The sequence below is a fragment of the Protomyctophum parallelum genome, assembly GCF_964188405.1.
Source record: "Protomyctophum parallelum genome assembly, chromosome: 18".
NCBI lineage: Eukaryota > Metazoa > Chordata > Actinopteri > Myctophiformes > Myctophidae > Protomyctophum > Protomyctophum parallelum.
The window spans coordinates 42,724,446-42,744,356 of record NC_139716.1 but is presented as its reverse complement, the minus strand read 5'-3'; the positions used below and the strand labels follow the sequence as shown (position 1 = coordinate 42,744,356).

Sequence of the window (19,911 nt, the reverse complement as noted above, 5' to 3'; positions counted from 1 at the left end):
CTTGTAGAGTGGCTGTCATTCCCGGTAAAAAATAATTGGCTTTAGTGGTTAAGAATATGTCTGTTTTTTGGTTTGTTTATTTACAAATGTATGGATCCCTGGTGGAGGCTTTGGGAGGAGACCCATACAGTCAGTACGTGTCGGCTGGTGTAAGTGGGAGTTGACCTAGTAACCCACTCCGACCCTCCCTGCCAATCGCCACACGCCACTAAGCCCAGAAATGTGACACCCCACACCAGGCAATTAGGGAGGGAGGCATGTGATGTGTGTGTGTGTGTGTGTGTGTGTGTGTGTGTGTGTGTGTGTGTGTGTGTGTGTGTGTGTGTGTGTGTGTGTGTGTGTGTGTGTGTGTGTGTGTGTGTGTGTGTGTGTGTGTGTGTGTGTGACAGTACGAACTAGGGAAAGAGGAAGAAAATGTGCTAAGAGGGTGGTGTGTGTGTGTGTGTGTGTGTGTGTGTGTGTGTGTGTGTGTGTGTGTGTGTGTGTGTGTGTGTGTGTGTGTGTGTGTGTGTGTGTGTGTGTGTGTGTGTGTGTGTGTGTGTGTGTGTGTGTGTGTCCGACCCAAACGATCAATTCAGTGTCAGCCCAGGACACAAACTACAAATTAACTACGTGAGACCTGAGAGAGAGAGAGAGAGAGAGAGAGAGAGAGAGAGAGAGACAGAGAGAGACAGAGAGAGACAGAGAGAGACAGAGAGAGAGAGAGAGAGAGAGAGACACTTGAGGAGGAGACTCTCCGCTATGTGAACTTAAATAAATAAAACTCTCACTCGATCTCTCGCCATATACCTCAACCTCAAGAACATTAACGGTGACAGTGCTTTGTTGGCTCCTAACAAAGGGCCCCAGTCCTGTGCTGAGCGCTGTACGGTACAGCCTGCAGCTGATGGATATTGGCATATTGACCCGCCGTTTATCCCATTCTGACCGGGCACCCATTTTGGTGTCGGCATCATGTCATGCTTTAGCTATTGAAAAATAGCAGATCTACAAGCTCATATCGCGCCACCGAGTGGCGCGATACGAGCTTGTAGGTCTGCTATTTTTGAAAAAAATCGAAGAACGCCTGACATTTTTTAGAATCTGATCTCAGGTCAGAATGGGTTCATCAGACCAGTGTGTGTCCGGCGGAAACCTTGTATGAATCTGATCTCAGGTCAGAACGGGTTATACAAAGAGCCCCAGTGAGGTCGCCCCGAGTCCAGACACATTATAAATGGACCTCTCACTATCTGCATGAAACAGGACCACAAAAAAAACCCAAAGGAAAATCGTTATGCGGGGGAGTAGATATTTGGCCCCGTGGCGTGCCACGGGAAAAGGCTGTCTAGTTGACCATTCTGACCTGAGATCAGATTCATACGAGGTTTCCACCGGACACACACTGGTCTGATGAACCCATTCTGACCTGAGATCAGATTCTAAAAAATGTCAGTCGTTCTTCGATTTTTTCAAAAAATAGCAGACCTACAAGCTCGTATCGCGCCACTCGGTGGCGCGATATGAGCTTGTAGATCTGCTATTTTTCAATAGCTAAAGCATAACATGATGCCAACACCAAAACCCGGTCAGAATGGGCTAGTTGGCTACGGACAGATACATCGGGGAGCACGGGGAATTGTAGTGAGCGATTGAAGGTCGTGGGTTTTGTGATTTTAAACCATTACGTTGTTGACTGGAGTCCCCCAGGATTCTATACTAGCAGTGCACCCCCCTCCATTTCTTCTCCCTCTACACCGAATCTCTTTCTAGCTATTTGATATCTAAAGGTTCAACGCAAAAATAATACTGTAGGTGATCTACATTGTAGATTCTACAACCCCCGACGTGGCGCATTGAGCGCATCTACAGTACAAGGCTCCATTTGGTTACCAATTCTCCATCATTTAGCTGGGGACCACCTGGAAAGCTCTCAACCCATTCTGACCTGAGATCAGATTCATACAAGGTTTCCACCGGACACACACTGGTCTGATGAACCCATTCTGACCTCAGATCAGATTCTAAAAATGTCAGTTGCTCTTCGATTTAAAAAAAATATCAGACCTACAAGCTCGTATCGCGCCACTCGGTGGCGCGATACGAGCTTGTAGATCTGCTATTTTTAAATAGCTAAAGCATAACATGATGCTGACACCAAAATGGGTGCCCGTTCAGAATGGGTTAAGGACCACTGGTGGTCCACCGACCACTGGTTGAAAACCACTGGTCTGTGCAAACAATTGTATTCTCTCTCACACACACACACACACACACACACACACACACACACACACACTTCTCACCTCTTTATCATCCGGCAGCATCGGCACCCCATTTGGCCAGCCGTGGAAAGGAGCTGTGAGGAGGGGACATAAAAATAAATAGCATTATTCATTTAAACATTTTATCTCACAAACGTATACCCGAAAGTTGAAAGATGCAACAACAACACAAGGCACAAATGTCCTCAAAAAATTCACAGCGATGGGAATTTTCAAAACAGGAGGAGGAGGAAATCTTTGTCCAGCACCTTGGCTATAGAGTGGATGATGTGCACGTACGAACTATCACCTTTGTTAGTTTTCAAAACGGGCCCAGTCTCATTCAGCTGCGGGGTAGGTGACATTTTTGAACCCATTCTGACCGGGCACCCATTTTGGTGTCAGCATCATGTTATGCTTTAGCTATTGAAAAATAGCAGATCTACAAGCTCATATCGCGCCACCGAGTGGCGCGATACGAGCTTGTAGGTCTGCTATTTTTGAAAAATCGAAGAGCGACTGACATTTTTAGAATCTGATCTCAGGTCAGAATGGGTTCATCAGACCAGTGTGTGTCCGGCGGAAACCTCGTATGAATCTGATCTCAGGTCAGAATGGGTTAAACGATGCCCGGGTCCCTCCCCTCATCGAGGAGAAGGTTACTGCAAAAAGCCCTTTCATGATTCGCTCTTTGAGTCTCTGGCCTGCCCAATCAGCATCACAGGCAGCACACACTTGGACTGCAATTGGACGGAGACGTTCACCTCACCTGACATGCAGTCTATAGGGCTCCAACTATAGATGATATTCTTTATAGCTATTGTCATTATACTGTTGATTTTTTTTTTTTCAATTAATCGAATAATCGGGAAGTGCACATTCTTTAACCCATTCTGACCTGAGATCAGATTCTAAAAATGTCAGTCGTTCTTCGATTATTCAAAAATAGCAGACCTACAAGCTCGTAGCGCGCCACTCGGTGGCGCGATATGAGCTTGTAGATCTGCTATTTTTAAATAGCTAAAGCATAACATGATGCTAACACCAAATGGGTGCCCGGTCAGAATGGGTTAAGACACATGTTTTATTTTAAACAAATCAAGTGAAACCCGATTAACCGCCAGTATAAAACCCTGGTTTATATACTTGGTGTCATGCAAAACTATAGTGAAAAAAGCTTTTTCGATTTCAAACTCAATTATTTGAATACAATCTACAATCTCTTTATATTCCTTTTGAATCCATTACATGCAACCGTTTTCCCTTTTTCAAGAGGACTCTCTAGCCCATTCTGACCGGGCACCCATTTTGGTGTTGGCATCATGTCGTGCTTTAGCTATTGAAAAATAGCAGATCTACAAGCTCATATCGCGCCACCGAGTGACGCGATACGAGCTTGTAGGTCTGCTATTTTTGAAAAATCGAAGAGCGACTGACATTTTTAGAATCTGATCTCAGGTCAGAATGGGTTTCATCAGACCAGTGTGTGTCCAGTGGAAACCTCGTATGAATCTGATCTCAGGTCAGAATGGGCTAGAGATATCCTGAAGATTTGGGTCCATCCATCAGGTTTGGCTTTGTCCTTGGTCTCTACGGCATTGGTACGTCGGGATGAAAACCGTGTCTCCCTGAATCTCAGATAAAGATGTTATTGTCATCCATCACTATCCTCTATCGTGTGTGTGTGTGTGTGTGTGTGTGTGTGTGTGTGTGTGTGTGTGTGTGTGTGTGTGTGTGTGTGTGTGTGTGTGTGTGTGCGTGCGTGCTTGTGTGCGAGGATGGTGCGGTGACCTTTTCTCTCCTGCCTGCCGGTGTGTGTCAGGAGGCTTTGGCATTTCATTGTCTGGGTAAATAATTAATGGCCAAAGTCTCAAATAGGTTGTCTGCCAGGGAGAGAGTCAGAGAGGGAGCATTAAGAAAGTGAGGAGAGAGAGGACACAGCCTCTCCTTGTAGAGCGCATGGGGGACGATGTATGTTCCCACAAGACGGAACGCTTTCCAATCGTAACCCAGTAAGACCTGAGGCTATACATTCTATGAATGTCTTCTAAATCTGTTTTCTTCGTGCCAAGCAGGACTCCCCCAAAATGATATGTATTATGGCCACACAGATCGAGCCCCAATCTGAAAAGGTTGTGCCTATAGAAGCAAACACATTTTTTCCCCAAAAAAATAGCATATGTACATTAAGCTCGCAGCGCGGCACAACGTGACGCGATGTGCGCTTGTATATCTGCTATTTTTGAGAACCACTGTTCCATTAAACCACTGTTATATATATAGCTAAAATGGCACACAGATGCTTGTAAGGTTTCAGTGAGGTAATTACCAGCCAACACCCCGACCCTGTGGGTCAGTGGACACATCAGTTACCTCTTGTGTAACCTGCAGCCAGCGCACCGAATCACAGCCGGGCCAAAGAAAATATACAGGAATTTATTTGTCTCTCGAGGACTCATGCCGGTGCAGTCATTGGTGCAGTCAGTGACACTAAAAGGCTGATTTGTATGTACTTGGCTGCGTGCCGGTTGTGGCGGCTCAAGATGGCACGCAGCTATATACTGTATACTGTACAAGCTCCTTCTGTAGACGAGTGGTTCTCAAACATTTAGTTCAGCTATATACTGTACAAGCTCCTTCTGTAGACGAGTGGTTCTCAAACATTTCCGTGTCAAGGACCCTCAAATTGACGGGGGGCGGGGACACCCAGAAGAGAACACTTATGTTTAAAACTATCAGATTTATTCAAAAGTTTCCAAACAAAAAATATTATGAATAATAAAATCGCACCTGTGTGAAGTGAGGGGCGTGCTTATCATTATACGTCATCATGCAGCGTCACCTCATTCACATCTCCCACCCAATCATGTCGGGCCTATCACAATTTGACAATTTTTCGTCCTCACTTTGGTCTTCAATGTTTGTGTTTACTCAAACACTCAAAGCTGGACATAGGAGGAGCTATAGCCCCCCTCAAAAATAGACGTACAAGCTTGTTGTGAGCTTAAGTACATCTGCTATTTCTCAATAGCCAATGTATATAAATGGATAAAGTGGTTTAAAGGCTTGTGATGCTATGTTAACTATACTTTTGCTGGGAGGACCCCCTGGAACTCCACCTCCCCTTAAGGACCCCTGAGGGTCCCCGGACCCCACATTGAGAACTGTACTGCTGTAGCTCGGCTATACTTTCCAATGCGTGACAAAGAGTTGACAGCACGACGTGCTATATATTTTTCAAGCCAGCAAATATCTGGCACATATTATCACTATTCAAATGCCAGCCTTTTATCATTCACAGTGTTTTCCAAGCCATATTTTACATGGGGAATAATAGCATCTTTTCAGATGTCGTACTGTGTCGTGTCAGACACACTTATCAGATTGGCCACTGTTGTTGCTTCAGGGGTAGACATTAACCCATTCTGACCTGAGATCAGATTCTAAAAATGTCAGTCGCTCTTCGATTTTTCAAAAATAGCAGACCTACAAGCTCGTATCGCGCCACTCGGTGGCGCGCTATGAGCTTGTAGATCTGCTATTTTTAAATAGCTAAAGCATAACATGATGCCGACACCAAAATGGGTGCCCGGTCAGAATGGGTTAAGTTAGTGACTTTTCAAGATCATCCTTGTAGCTATGGCTGGCCCAGGAACGTTATATTTGAACAGTCAAGAGAATTGACCCTCATAATGATGGATGGATGCTATGTTGTAATTAACCAGACAAATTCACAAAATCATTACAAAACACCACTACTACCACCGGAAAACAATCTGAATTTACAGGGCTTTTTTTCTTCTTAATTAATGGCATTAATTTTACTGCCCCAAGTGTGCAAGTGGAAGGTGAGTTCTACTGGTAAATGGTAAATGGTGCATTTATATAGCGCCTTTATCCAAGGCGCTTTACAGAGATTGTGCATTACATTCACCCATTCACACACACATTCACACACCGATGGCAGCGGAAACCATGCAAGGCACCAACTAGCACATCGGGAGCGATCAGGGGTTCAGTGTCTTGCTCAAGGACACTTCGACAGTAACTCTGGGGGAGCCCGGGTTCGAACTGGCAACCTTACGGTTACCATCCAGGCACTCTACCCCTGAGCCACCGCCGCCCCGCGGGGGGGGGGGGGGGGGGCAGCAGCCTGTTGTGGACGGTAAAACAGAAATGTCACGTTCATACCGTACCCATCAAGACCGGTGGAGTTCATACAAAAACACTGTGATGGATCAGGCTGAAGCTCTTACTGTACAACCATACATCTCCCTGGGTCATTAATCCTCCTCTGTGAGGCTCATCGTCGTCACCGTCGCGGCACAAACCCTCCATCGCCATATTTCAACATTATATGGGTTTTCTTCTCCCACTATAACACCCTCCTTCATCACCGTAGTACTACACTGTCACACAAAAGGAGCAAGATAGCTGATCGTACAAGCTCACAACATGCCGCGACGCAGCACATTATGAGTTGTAGATCTGCTTTTTTTTTTTTTGTTGTTGCAATAAATAGCAGCTCAAAAGGCTTTCAGAACACACAGAGAGAAAACCCCAGGCCACAGAAAAACAGTGTTCAAAGTTTAGGTTGTGTGCAGGGGTGTAATTGAGGTCATAAAACCTAAAGGAAAAATGAAAATGAATGTCATGAAACCTGTATAGTTTAAAGTGTGCTGTGTGAATAAGCCATATACACCAAAAAAAGTATATGCTTTTATGAACAGAAACCAACCTTTCGACCTGTAAGGTCTTCTTCAGGGAATGGCTATATGGCTTTTGTGTGACTAGGCTTTTGATGTATTGATTTATTGAATACTTCATTATCCCATTCTGAACGGGCACCCATTTTGGTGTCGGCATCATGTTATGCTTTAGCTATTGAAAAATAGCAGATCTACAAGCTCATATCGCGCCACCGAGTGGCGCGATACGAGCTTGTAGGTCTGCTATTTTTGTAAAAATCGAAGAACGACTGACATTTTTAGAATCTGATCTCAGGTCAGAATGGGTTAATCAGACCAGTGGAAACCTCGTATGAATCTGATCTCAGGTCAGAATGGGTTAACAGCTTGCAAACACGAGCACAGGAAAGTACAGTTCAATACAAGGTCTGCTTATAGGATTAAACACCCAAGGAAAGCACTATATCTCCTGTTTCCATCAGGGTCCTTTGTACTCAATTCATCAAACATAAGCAAAACTAAAAATCAGCAAAGGATCTAGCTGAGTTATGCCTGGTTTGTGCTTGGCGTTGTGCTCAGTGAATAATCAGATGTACATGCTGCTCACAGCCCGTCACGAGTGTGACACGCTGTGAGCTATTTACGGCATGCCTTTTGTGAGCTGCTATCGGTCCAATCCTGTGTACAATGTCACACTTATTGGGGTTTTTTCTTTTTCTTTTTGCATACATTTTATTTGTATTATGGAGTGTTGCTTATAGGTCCCCAATTCCACGAGGTAAGCGGAGGGCAGAGGAGAGGTTCTAGCATCAAAGACAGTACAGAGCACTGTCTGGGCAAACTGTGGTGGAAGGGAGCTATATGTGCCTAGGGTAATTCAGGCTGATGTGATGCACCTGGGGTGGCGTCAGCCCAGTGCTTAATGTTTGCTGAACCTCTCCTCAGGTGAAGCTCACATCTTGGTGGAAGGATGCAGGATCGGGCGGTATTAACCCATTCTGACCTGAGATCAGATTCATACGAGGTTTCCACTGGACACACACTGGTCTGATGAACCCATTCTGACCTGAGATCAGATTCTAAAAATGTCAGTCGCTCTTCGATTTTTCAAAAATAGCAGACCTACAAGCTCGTATCGCGCCACTCGGTGGCGCGATATGAGCTTGTAGATCTGCTATTTTTAAATAGCTAAAGCATAACATGATGCTGACACCAAAATGGGTGCCCGGTCAGAATGGGTTAAGCGCTGCACACACACACACACACACACACACACACACACACACACACACACACACACACACACACACACACACACGCCAACATTGTAATTTAGAATGAGATGGCTGGTGAAGATTGCATGTTATGTTACTAATTGTAACTTTGTTTCTTCCATAGGCATTATATAGGGCTTTGCATGGACTCTGAATCACTTAGTTGGGAAAAACCCCAGTCCCAGAAGAACTATTGATACCTGCCTTTGTTAAGTTCCCCCCACCAACAATTAATTTTTTACAAAAAAGCAACACTTTTTGTATTTGGTGTTTGCGTGCCATAAGTCATTGTGTGATGTGCCCCTGGGGGGGGGGGGGGGGGGGGGGGGCAGACCCCACTTTGAGAGACACTATACTAGACCATAGCATGTGCATCTGATTCATTATTTTTGCACAGTTATTATCAACGGGGATCTGGAAAAACATTCATAAAAAAAAGTGCCCTTCTGGGCACAGGTCTCCACCAGGTTATCCACAGATCCGTGCAGTTAGAGGTAAAAACACTTTTCGGCCAGTTATAGCGCCACCTTGAGGCTGAGTTGAAATTGTTCATGTGGCATTTCGTCCTCGGCCTAGTGGGAATGTGGGTGCACAATTTCACGGAAATCACGCGATGTGTTCATGATTTGCAGCATTTTGTTTGAAACTGAGCACTCCTGTGAACTTTGGAAGCCAATCTTAACCAATCAGGATGGAGTCTGATAAATCTGAAAGACCCGTTTCGTTGAATGGCTCTAGAGAGACTGTGTACCAATTTGCGTGATGTTTGGACAAAATCTGTAGGTGTACTGTGCAAAAACTTGTTTTGCACAAATTGGCCTCCTGGTGGCGCTATAACAGGCCGTTCTGGAAAGTTTGGGGCAGAGGTTCATGGTTGGCATCCAGGGAGTGTGTGTGCAAAATATGGCATCGACCGGGTTAACGGTGGCCGAGATTAGCTGTTCACGGACACACGGACACACGGACGGACGGACGGACGGACACGCGGACGGACGGAGTGCAAAACATACTCTCCCCACATGCCTTCGGCCTGGTGGAGACAACTACTATAGGTTTGGGCAGTCACCAGCCTTGTGCTTACAGTGTCCACTGCATTTGGAGGTCGGGCTTCAGTTCCTCAGCCGGGTCACACGGAGGACTATAGAAATGGGAGACGATGCCTCCCTGCTTGGCACTCAGCATCAAGGGTTGGTTTAGAAATGGGAGACGATGCCTCCCTGCTTGGCACTCAGCATCAAGGGTTGGTTTAGAAATGGGAGACGATGCCTCCCTGCTTGGCACTCAGCATCAAGGGTTGGTTTAGAAATGGGAGACGATGCCTCCCTGCTTGGCACTCAGCATCAAGGGTTGGTTTAGAAATGGGAGACGATGCCTCCCTGCTTGGCACTCAGCATCAAGGGTTGGTTTAGAAATGGGAGACGATGCCTCCCTGCTTGGCACTCAGCATCAAGGGTTGGTTTAGAAATGGGAGACGATGCCTCCCTGCTTGGCACTCAGCATCAAGGGTTGGTTTAGAAATGGGAGACGATGCCTCCCTGCTTGGCACTCAGCATCAAGGGTTGGTATAAAAATGGGAGACGATGCCTCCCTGCTTGGCACTCAGCATCAAGGGTTGGTTTAGAAATGGGAGACGATGCCTCCCTGCTTGGCACTCAGCATCAAGGGTTGGTTTAGAAATGGGAGACGATGCCTCCCTGCTTGGCACTCAGCATCAAGGGTTGGTTTAGAAATGGGAGACGATGCCTCCCTGCTTGGCACTCAGCATCAAGGGTTGGTTTAGAAATGGGAGACGATGCCTCCCTGCTTGGCACTCAGCATCAAGGGTTGGTTTAGAAATGGGAGACGATGCCTCCCTGCTTGGCACTCAGCATCAAGGGTTGGTTTAGAAATGGGAGACGATGCCTCCCTGCTTGGCACTCAGCATCAAGGGTTGGTTTGCAAGTCCCTGCATTAAAGCAAAGAATCTACTTCCTTCGCCGTCTAAGATCCTTCGGTGCTAGTAGACGGATTCTTCTTTTGTTTTTCACTTCTGTTATTATGAGTGTTCTTCAGTACTGTAGTACCACCTGGTATGGATGTTTGTCTGCAGGCCCTAAAGTCACAACTGCTGCAACAACTGAACATTTGTTCAAAGATTGTTGGACAACAACTTCAGAAACTTTATACATCCACATATGATAACAGCATCCTAAGGTTAGCAAGGAATATCACCTCTAATACTAAGCATGTGTTGTATGGAGAATATAGGTTGCTACCTTCAGGAAGGAGATATGGTGTACCAGCATACAATAAGGTCAGACTAAAGAGGTCCTTTGTCTACCAGTCGACCTTGAGGCTTAATCAGGAGATGTAGTAGCCACAGGATAATCTAAGCGGTGGATATTGCTCATGTCTTTATGTATGTAAATTGTCTTGTTATTTGTGTTTTGTATATGTGTTTCTGCATACTGGCTGCTGTGTCGCAAGACAAATTTCAGTGTGAACTGACAATAAAGTACTATATCATATCATATCATATCATATCATATCATTATACTAGTTTCATGTCCAAGGGGTGCACTTGTACATCAAGCCAGCCTCAGGCAACAGAAAGAGGACATATATAGGCCCCTGTCCTATAGGGCTACAATGCGTGCTATGGGAAGAATTGGCCAGTATGATAGTATCTATCTATTTAAAAAAAATTCACATCTTCATACATTCCTGACATTTCAGTATACTGTAGGATGAATGGGCAACTGTTGTATACAGTATTTGTATATCAATATTGTGGATATGAGACTATAGTCTGGTATTTTGAGATTACATATCGTAATATTGTGATATGGCAAAAAAAGGTTAACCGATAGCCGAGTATACTTAGGACGCGTACCGATCGAATGCCTGTCTCTGGTTTGATTCCCAGCCAGCCGGAGCATTTTGCTGAATGCCACTATTTCTCTTTTTCCTGCCTCTTTCCACAGAACCCCCAGTGAAATGACTCTTTTAGTCTTTTAATCACTTAACACTTATTAACCCATTCTGAACGGGCACCCATTTTGGTGTCGGCATCATGTCGTGCTTTAGCTATTGAAAAATAGCAGACCTACAAGCTCATATCGCGCCACCGAGTGGCGCGATACGAGCTTGTAGGTCTGCTATTTTTGAAAAAATCGAAGAACGACTGACATTTTTAGAATCTGATCTCAGGTCAGAATGGGTTCATCAGACCAGTGTGTGTCCCAGTGGAAACCTCGTATGAATCTGATCTCAGGTCAGAATGGGTTCATCAGACCAGTGTGTGTCCGGCGGAAACCTCGTATGAATCTGATCTCGGGTCAGAATGGGTTAAACCCTGCTTAGTTGTCCGAGGGTCTCCCAGGGATCTATCTAAACTAGGTCTGTCCGCTCCTGTTTTCCCTCAACTTCAAATCTCTTGGCCGACAATAGCGCTGTGTGCTGCCGGAAGGCTATGGCAGTTTTAACCCATTCTGACCTGAGATCAGATTCATACGAGGTTTCCGCCGGACACACACTGGTCTGATTAACCCATTCTGACCTGAGATCAGATTCTAAAAAATGTCCGTCGTTCTTCAATTAAAAAAAAAATAGCAGACCTACAAGCTCGTATCGCGGCACTCGGTGGCGCGATATGAGCTTGTAGATCTGCTATTTTTAAATAGCTAAAGCATAACATGATGCTGACACCAAAATGGGTGCCCGGTCAGAATGGGATAAAGCAGAAATTACATGCATTTTCTAATATTCAATATATTGTCTAATGTCTACTGTATGTACCTCAAACGTATTTCCAATGGTTTGAGCCTCAATCGCCATCTGATATTATTTAAGTCCATGGCATTTATTTTTGCCCTTTGAAGCCGTTTTCAATTTCCAATACTTTTACTTCACTACTAATCTTGGATACAAATATTGTACTTTTTACTCCACTACATTTATTTGAAAACTTTAATTATCAGTTTGTAGATTTTGATTATTACAAAACATACATTAACCCATTCTGAACGAGAACCCATTTTGGTGTTAGCATCACGTTATGCTTTAGCTATTGAAAAATAGCAGATCTACAAGCTCATATCGCGCCACCGAGTGGCGCGATACGAGCTTGTAGGTCTGCTATTTTTGAAAAATCAAAGAACGACTGACATTTTTTTAATCTGATCTCAGGTCAGAATGGGTTAATCAGACCAGTGTGTTGTCCAGTGGAAACCTCGTATGAATCTGATCTCAGGTCAGAATGGGTTAACCATTTCAGCTCTATTTACATTTTGTCCATTTGAAAATAGCCGATCTACAAGCTCACATTGTGATCTGCGACGCATTGTGACGTATATATGTTGTTTTCTTTAGTTTGCATTGTGCGACATGGGGTAAACTTGGTAAAGCCACGCTAATATATATTTTTTTTACTTTCCTTTTTTCCAAACAGAGTCCCATGATGTTCCCTCATGTCCCAACTCAAGGCGTTGCTGTCGGGCAGAAACATTGTATATCTCAATTGTATACAGTGTTCAAAGGGATTCAATGTAGTTATTATTCAGTCACAACCAGCTCTTGTTAATACTTTTCATTGACTAAATATATTATTTATAATAACCACAGACAAGCGTAACCACTTTCAACCTATAACGACCACATTTTGGTCATGTCATTATAGGCAAAATGTTTCAAAAATCATCACAAAATGGCAAAAATGGCAGATCTTCAAGCTTTTGACGCAATGTGAGCTTGCAAATTGGCAATTTCCACTGTCACATGACAAAGTGTACAATAGGGCTTTCATTTATGGAAAAACATGAGATGAAAGATGAAAAATGGAGATATAAGGTTTCTGCCTGACAGTGACCAAAATGATAGGAGTGCAGTCAGACCTGGAACTAAAGATTGTAGTGTCTTGAAACTGCACGAGGAAATGAAGTATTTCTGCATGTCAGCAGTCTCATATTGGAAGGCAAATCCACTTAAACTCGTTGTACCTCGCTTACTATTTCACAAAAGATAAAACTAAAGTTGCATTCAAGTAAGGTCCCTATACACGTAAGCTAATATAATTCACCAGATCACTTCACAATATCCATTATAGCATGGAATCAGAAAAGCCTACATTATGAGGCCTATTGCATTCAATAGTATATAAAACTATATTATTAATAAAATGTTTTCTTTATTTTTTGGAGTTGATTTATAGACACATACACTATGTAGTATGGACTTCAGACATTGATTTATAGACACATACACTATGTAGTATGGACTTCAGACATTGATTTATAGACACATACACTATGTAGTATGGACTTCAGACATTGATTTATAGACACATACACTATGTAGTATGGACTTCAGACATTGATTTATAGACACATACACTATGTAGTATGGACTTCAGACATTGATTTATAGACACATACACTATGTAGTATGGACTTCAGACATTGATTTATAGACACATACACTATGTAGTATGGACTTCAGACATTGATTTATAGACACATACACTATGTAGTATGGACTTCAGACATTGATTTATAGACACATACACTATGTAGTATGGACTTCAGACATTGATTTATAGACACATACACTATGTAGTATGGACTTCAGACATTGCTAGAGATCATTTTAGACTTTTAGTTTAGTCCAGGCGGGGTTCCTAAACACCTCCATGCCAAGGAACCCCAAATAGCCAGCCTCTGGCTGCAGCCTCTGTCTGCAGCCATTTGGCTGCAGACCCTTATTGTCTCCACCAGGCCGAAGGCATGGGGGGAGAGTATGTTTTGCACTCCGTCCGTCCGTCCGTGTGTGTCCGTGAGCAGCTAATCTCCGGCACCGTTAACCCGGTCGATGCCAAATTTTGCACACACACTCCCTGGATGCCAACGATGAACCTCTGCCCCAAAATTTCCAGAACGGCCTGTTATAGCGCCACCAGGAGGCCGCTTTGTGCAAAACAAGTTTTTGCACAGTACACCTACAGATTTTGTCCAAACATCGCGCAAATTGGTACACAGTCTCTCTAGTTCACATCTGGCTTTTAGAGCGCCACCAGGAGGCCGACTTTTGTAAAACACATTTTTGGATATTACTCCTCCGGATTTTGTCCAAAAATCCCGCAAATCGTTACACAGTATCTCCATAGTCATGTGCTCAAGACGGATGTGTCTGATATTTCATATTCCATCCTAATTGGCTAACATTGGCTTTCAAATTTTGCAGGATTGGCCTGTTTTGAACAAAAAGCCTCAAATCATGAACGCAGCGTGCAATTTGACGTGAAATCCTTCACGCACTTTCCTACTAGGCTGAGGAATATAGCCCACCCGTTTCACATTGGCCTGTTATAGCGCCACCAACAGGTGGATTGTGCATGCGTGCGATCAACACGGATCTGCACCATTTCCCATATTCCATCCTGATTGGCAAAGATTGGAACAAACAAACAAAAAACATGTTTATATTACTCCTAAACATTCCTATCCTCCTGGTGGAGACCTGTGCCCAGAAGGGCACTTTTTCTAGTCTGAAAATGTGTTGTGCCAGGAGAATAGGAGAATTCTGTAAAAAAACACAGAAGATGTACTATATATCCGCCATTTTTGAATAGCCAACACTAAAATTCTAAAATGACACGGGTGCTATCCTGCATGGTTTTAATGGGTTGAAATATAGCTGAAACGAAATCCTTTCCAAATGTCCACACTTTGAAAACCTGTGGTTTTATAGCACTGTATGCCAGATCTGTTCAGCCACTGTATAGAACCTCATCACGACTGTGTGTATACTTTCTGTCCTGGTGCACTTCTACAACCAGCAGACAGGTCTGCTAATAGCTGTCTGTCTGCATGTGTGTCGGTCGGAAAAAAAGTGTTGGGTTGCAAATTTGCAAGGCAAAAGGTTTTCCCTGCGTTGGCCCGGGTGCTGACAATGTGTTTGTAGAGTGTTATATATACCTGCCTCGGGGAGGCCGTTCTGCTGCTGGTCAGCTGAAAGGCACAAAGTCAGAAGGGCTGCGAGAAGACAACATGCACACACACAGGCGCGCGCACACGCACACACGCACACGCACACGCACACGCACACGCACACGCACACACACACACACACACACACACACACACACACACACACACACACACACACACACACACAAGAAGCTTAACTCCAGATACTAGGACTGCCCTGATAACCAAACAAACGTCAAGGACCACTCCCAAAGATCTCCGTGCGAAGGACGAAACAAGACAAATGTTCCCTGTGTTTAAACGGAGTTAATACTGTTAGTTTGGCTCCAGTGCGTCTACAACATGCAGGACAGGTGACATCATTGTCTCAGTGTGTTTATAGAGCAAATACTTATTAGATACACAGTGAGAAACAGGAAAGTGACCAGGACATACTAACTAACTACGCGCTTATGTGTCAACCTCTCTCTTCACACACACACACACACGCATGCACGCACGCACGCACACGCGTGCGCGCGCAAACAATCTACTCTTTATCAATATATCGAACCTCTGCAACCTATTGAACTACGACTGGTGTGTTTCACGTACATGATATATATGATATGATATAGTACTTTATTGTCAGTTCACACTGAAAGTTGTCTTGCGACACAGCAGCCAAGTATGCAGAAACACATATACAAAACACAAAGAACAAGACAATTTACATACATAGAGACATGAGCAATATCCACCGCTTAGATTATCCTGTGGCTACTACATCTCCTGATTAAGCCTCAAGGTCGACTGGTGGACAAAGGACCTCTTTAGTCTGACTTTATTGTATGCTGGTACACCATATCTCCTTCCTGAAGGTAGCAACCTATATTCTCCATACAACACATGCTTAGTATTAGAGGTGATATTCCTTGCTAACCTTAGGATGCTGTTATCATATGTGGATGTATAAAGTTTCTGAAGTTGTTGTCCAACAATCTTTGAACAAATGTTCAGTTGTTGCAGCAGTTGTGACTTTAGGGCTGCAGACAAACATCCATACCACGTGGTACTACAGTACTGAAGAACACTCATAATAACAGAAGTGAAAAACAAAAGAAGAATCCGTCTACTAGCATGTGGATGGAGATGGGACATGAAAGAAGTACTGTATGCCGAATCCCGAGTCGGGATATTATGGTCAAAAGAATGGTTTGTGAGCTGGTCGGGATTCACAAACCATTAGTTTGACCATTAACTTCCTTCCTCATTCATTCTGCAGCCACTGTGATCATAGCGTTATGAAGGATCAGCTCTACAAGTGGCACTTTGGAAAATGTTTGGAATATATTGGATACGTTTTCTTTTAAATATATATAATCATATAGGGGTTCCTCCATCCTGGTACATCATATTTTCAGTGTCTGTGGCCAAATATATATACATTTGGGGAGTCCTTGACATGAAGTCCCGTATAAATCACAGAGATCGTGGGCAGACATAATGAAAAGACTGTTATTGTGCAAAACATGCCCCTTCAAGACAAAAGAAAAACATTTCCCCCCCCTTCCCCCTTCCCAAGTCCCAATTTAGTAAAGGCAATTCCCAATTCCCCAGCCTCTCTACATTAAGTACTCCATCTCTGTTAACCCCCACAATCAGTCAATCAATTGGGAGGGTGAAGAAAGCCTCGGGTCTCCTCCGATACCCGTCAAGCCAACATCTTCTTTCCACCCGACAGGTGACAGGTCTCACTAGGGGGGCGTAACGCATGTGGAGGTAGGTTCTACTCTTTTAACCCATTCTGACCTGAGATCAGATTCATACGAGGTTTCCACTGGACACACACTGGTCTGATTAACCCATTCTTATTTAGTGGCAGCGGTGGCCGAGTGGATTGCGGAGCGGGCTAGATATCGGAAGGTCGCCAGTTCGAATCAGCGGTCCGACACGTTAAAATTACCACCGTTGAAGTGCCCTTGGACAAGGCATTGAACCACTACCATGAAATGCTCCATGTGGGCCTGGCTGTAAACAAGTATCTGATGCTTAGTCCAGTTACCCTTGGTAAACTTGATTTACCAGAACGCATTTCTTCTTCTTCTTCTGACCTGAGATCAGATTCTAAAAATGTCAGTCGCTCTTCGATTTTTCAAAAATAGCAGACCTACAAGCTCGTATCGCGCCACTCGGTGGCGCGATACGAGCTTGTAGATCTGCTATTTTTAAATAGCTAAAGCATAACATGATGCTGACACCAAAATGGGTGCCCGTTCAGAATGGGTTAATTGTTTTTTCTAATACACTTTTCTTGTTCCGCCCATGAGCACATGAGCGTCTTTGAAAAGTGCTAAATAAGTCCCAGATATTATTATTATTATTATTATTATGAAAAATACCACTGAACAGTGTATACTGTCTGTATCTTCAGGTGGTGTACTGTAAATCAACTGGTAATTACAGACAGTATATCCACACGAGCAAGAGTCATTTCTCCACATAAACAATATTGGGCCTGTGAATGAGACACAGTCTGCCATACTGTGTTGACGCTGTGCAGTCTCTTCTTTGGCCTGCAGGCTACGGCGGTGAATTACACCGCATGACAGAAGGGAAGTCACCAGCAATTTCTATATTATTAGCTTTATATCCCCCAGCACTACAGTACCATGACAACACCCTTCACTTGGGAAACAAACGGTAACCAATAGACTAGCTTCCTCCCCCCAAAGTGGTGTTTCTGTGTTATTACAGGCCAGCTCGCAGAGTTTATATCACACAAGCTGTAGAGTACATATAGCTGAAGTATAGTGTACAAACTGTACATGTGTGGAACTAGCCTTGCAATACCAATATACCGCCGCGCTGCACTGCCTCGGGCAATATGCATTATCCCATTCTGACCTGAGATCAGATTCCCATGACAACACCCTTCACTTGGGAAACAAACGGTAACCAATAGACTAGCTTCCTCCCCCCAAAGTGGTGTTTCTGTGTTATTACAGGCCAGCTCGCAGAGTTTATATCACACAAGCTGTAGAGTACATATAGCTGAAGTATAGTGTACAAACTGTACATGTGTGGAACTAGCCTTGCAATACCAATATACCGCCGCGCTGCACTGCCTCGGGCAATATGCATTATGCATTAGAAGGCAGCTGAAGTCTGGCTGTGCCAGGCTAGTGTGGAACTGCAATTGTGTATGTATTTAGACTGGATTTATTTAGACTTATTTAGACTGAAACCAGACACAGGCATTTTTATTTTCTTCTTTTTTTTTTTACCTGGATGCATGCACTTACTGATACAGTAGCCTACAGTACAGTAAGTGCTCTGATGATTAAACCATTCTGACCTGAGATCAGATTCATACAAGGTTTCCGCCGGACACACACTGGTCTGATGAACCCATTCTGACCTGAGATCAGATTAAAAAAATGTCAGTCGTTCTTCGATTTTTCAAAAAATAGCAGACCTACAAGCTCGTATCGCGCCACTCGGTGGCGCGATATGAGCTTGTAGATCTGCTATTTTTCAATAGCTAAATCATAACATGATGCTGACACCAAAATGGGTGCCCGTTCAGAATGGGTTAAACACTTGACTGAGTGCCATGGAGCAACTTACAGTCATGGCGTGTAATACGTAATGTAACTATTAATCTAGATAAGGAGAATAAAAGGCCTACACCTTACAGGATTAGTCAGAGATTCAAAGCAAATCCAGTCAATAAAGGGCTTTCCAAGGCCAGCCGTACAGTCCTTACGGTAACCAATAATAAGCTGACTCATATTTGCAGGAACAATCCAAATGACCAATCATGCAGTGGCCTTTGGAGAGTTTCCAAAATGTCGTAATGAGGCTGAGAATTCAATCTGTGTCAAATGATGATCATTCATTCGGATATATTGGGCCATTGTTCATAGGACATAATAGCCCTTTTTATCTGACCCTTACTTATCCCATTCTGACCGGGCACCCATTTTGGTGTCGGCATCATGTTATGCTTTAGCTATTTAAAAATTGCAGATCTACAAGCTCATATCGCGCCACCGAGTGGCGCGATACGAGCTTGTAGGTCTGCTATTTTTTGAAAAATCGAAGAGCGACTGACATTTTTAGAATCTGATCTCAGGTCAGAATGGGTTCATCAGACCAGTGTGTGTCCGGCGGAAACCTCGTATGAATCTGATCTCAGGTCAGAATGGGTTATGCCAGCCGATTATATTGCCCCTGTATTTATGACAGGGGGAGATAGGTGGTGGATTAGTGACAGAGAGGAATGTCAGCGGTAGCACCTTGGCTCTCTGTATTCTGCCCTCTCTCTCTCTCTCTCTCTCTCTCTCTCTCTCTCACACATGGGTTTCTTCGGAGGGTATTGAAACGTTCCATCTTGGAAAAAGAGGTGCAATAAAAGCGAGATAGCTGTAGATTGTTTCCCCAAATGTGAATTGGATTGAAGTCTGGGAAAGCCTGCAGCCAGCCATGGCAGTCAAGGCCATTTTGAATAATTGCTGTGGGCGGGGAAAGTCTTCTTTGCGGTTATACCTTAACCCATTCTGACCTGAGATCAGATTCATACGAGGTTTCCGCCGGACACACACTGGTCTGATTAACCCATTCTGACCTGAGATCAGATTATAGAAATGTCAGTCGCTCTTCGATTTAAAAAAAATAGCAGATCTACAAGCTCGTATCGCGCCACTCGGTGGCGCGATATGAGCTTGTAGATCTGCTATTTTTCAATAGCTAAAGCATAACA

At 44.0% G+C, this 19,911-nt stretch overlaps 1 protein-coding gene across 1 annotated transcript in view; it reads right to left on the bottom strand.

Moving 5' to 3' along the window:
• The window catches only part of LOC310876150 (uncharacterized protein), a gene marked incomplete at its 3' end in the record, with an annotated part of 45,539 nt that overhangs the window by 10,554 nt on the left and 15,074 nt on the right, over positions 1–19,911 (bottom strand). The window contains exon 2 of the mRNA XM_083789595.1: positions 2,286–2,338. Within this exon, the coding sequence (XP_083645721.1) occupies positions 2,286–2,317 (32 nt within the window). The remainder of the gene's footprint in view (positions 1–2,285; positions 2,339–19,911) is intronic.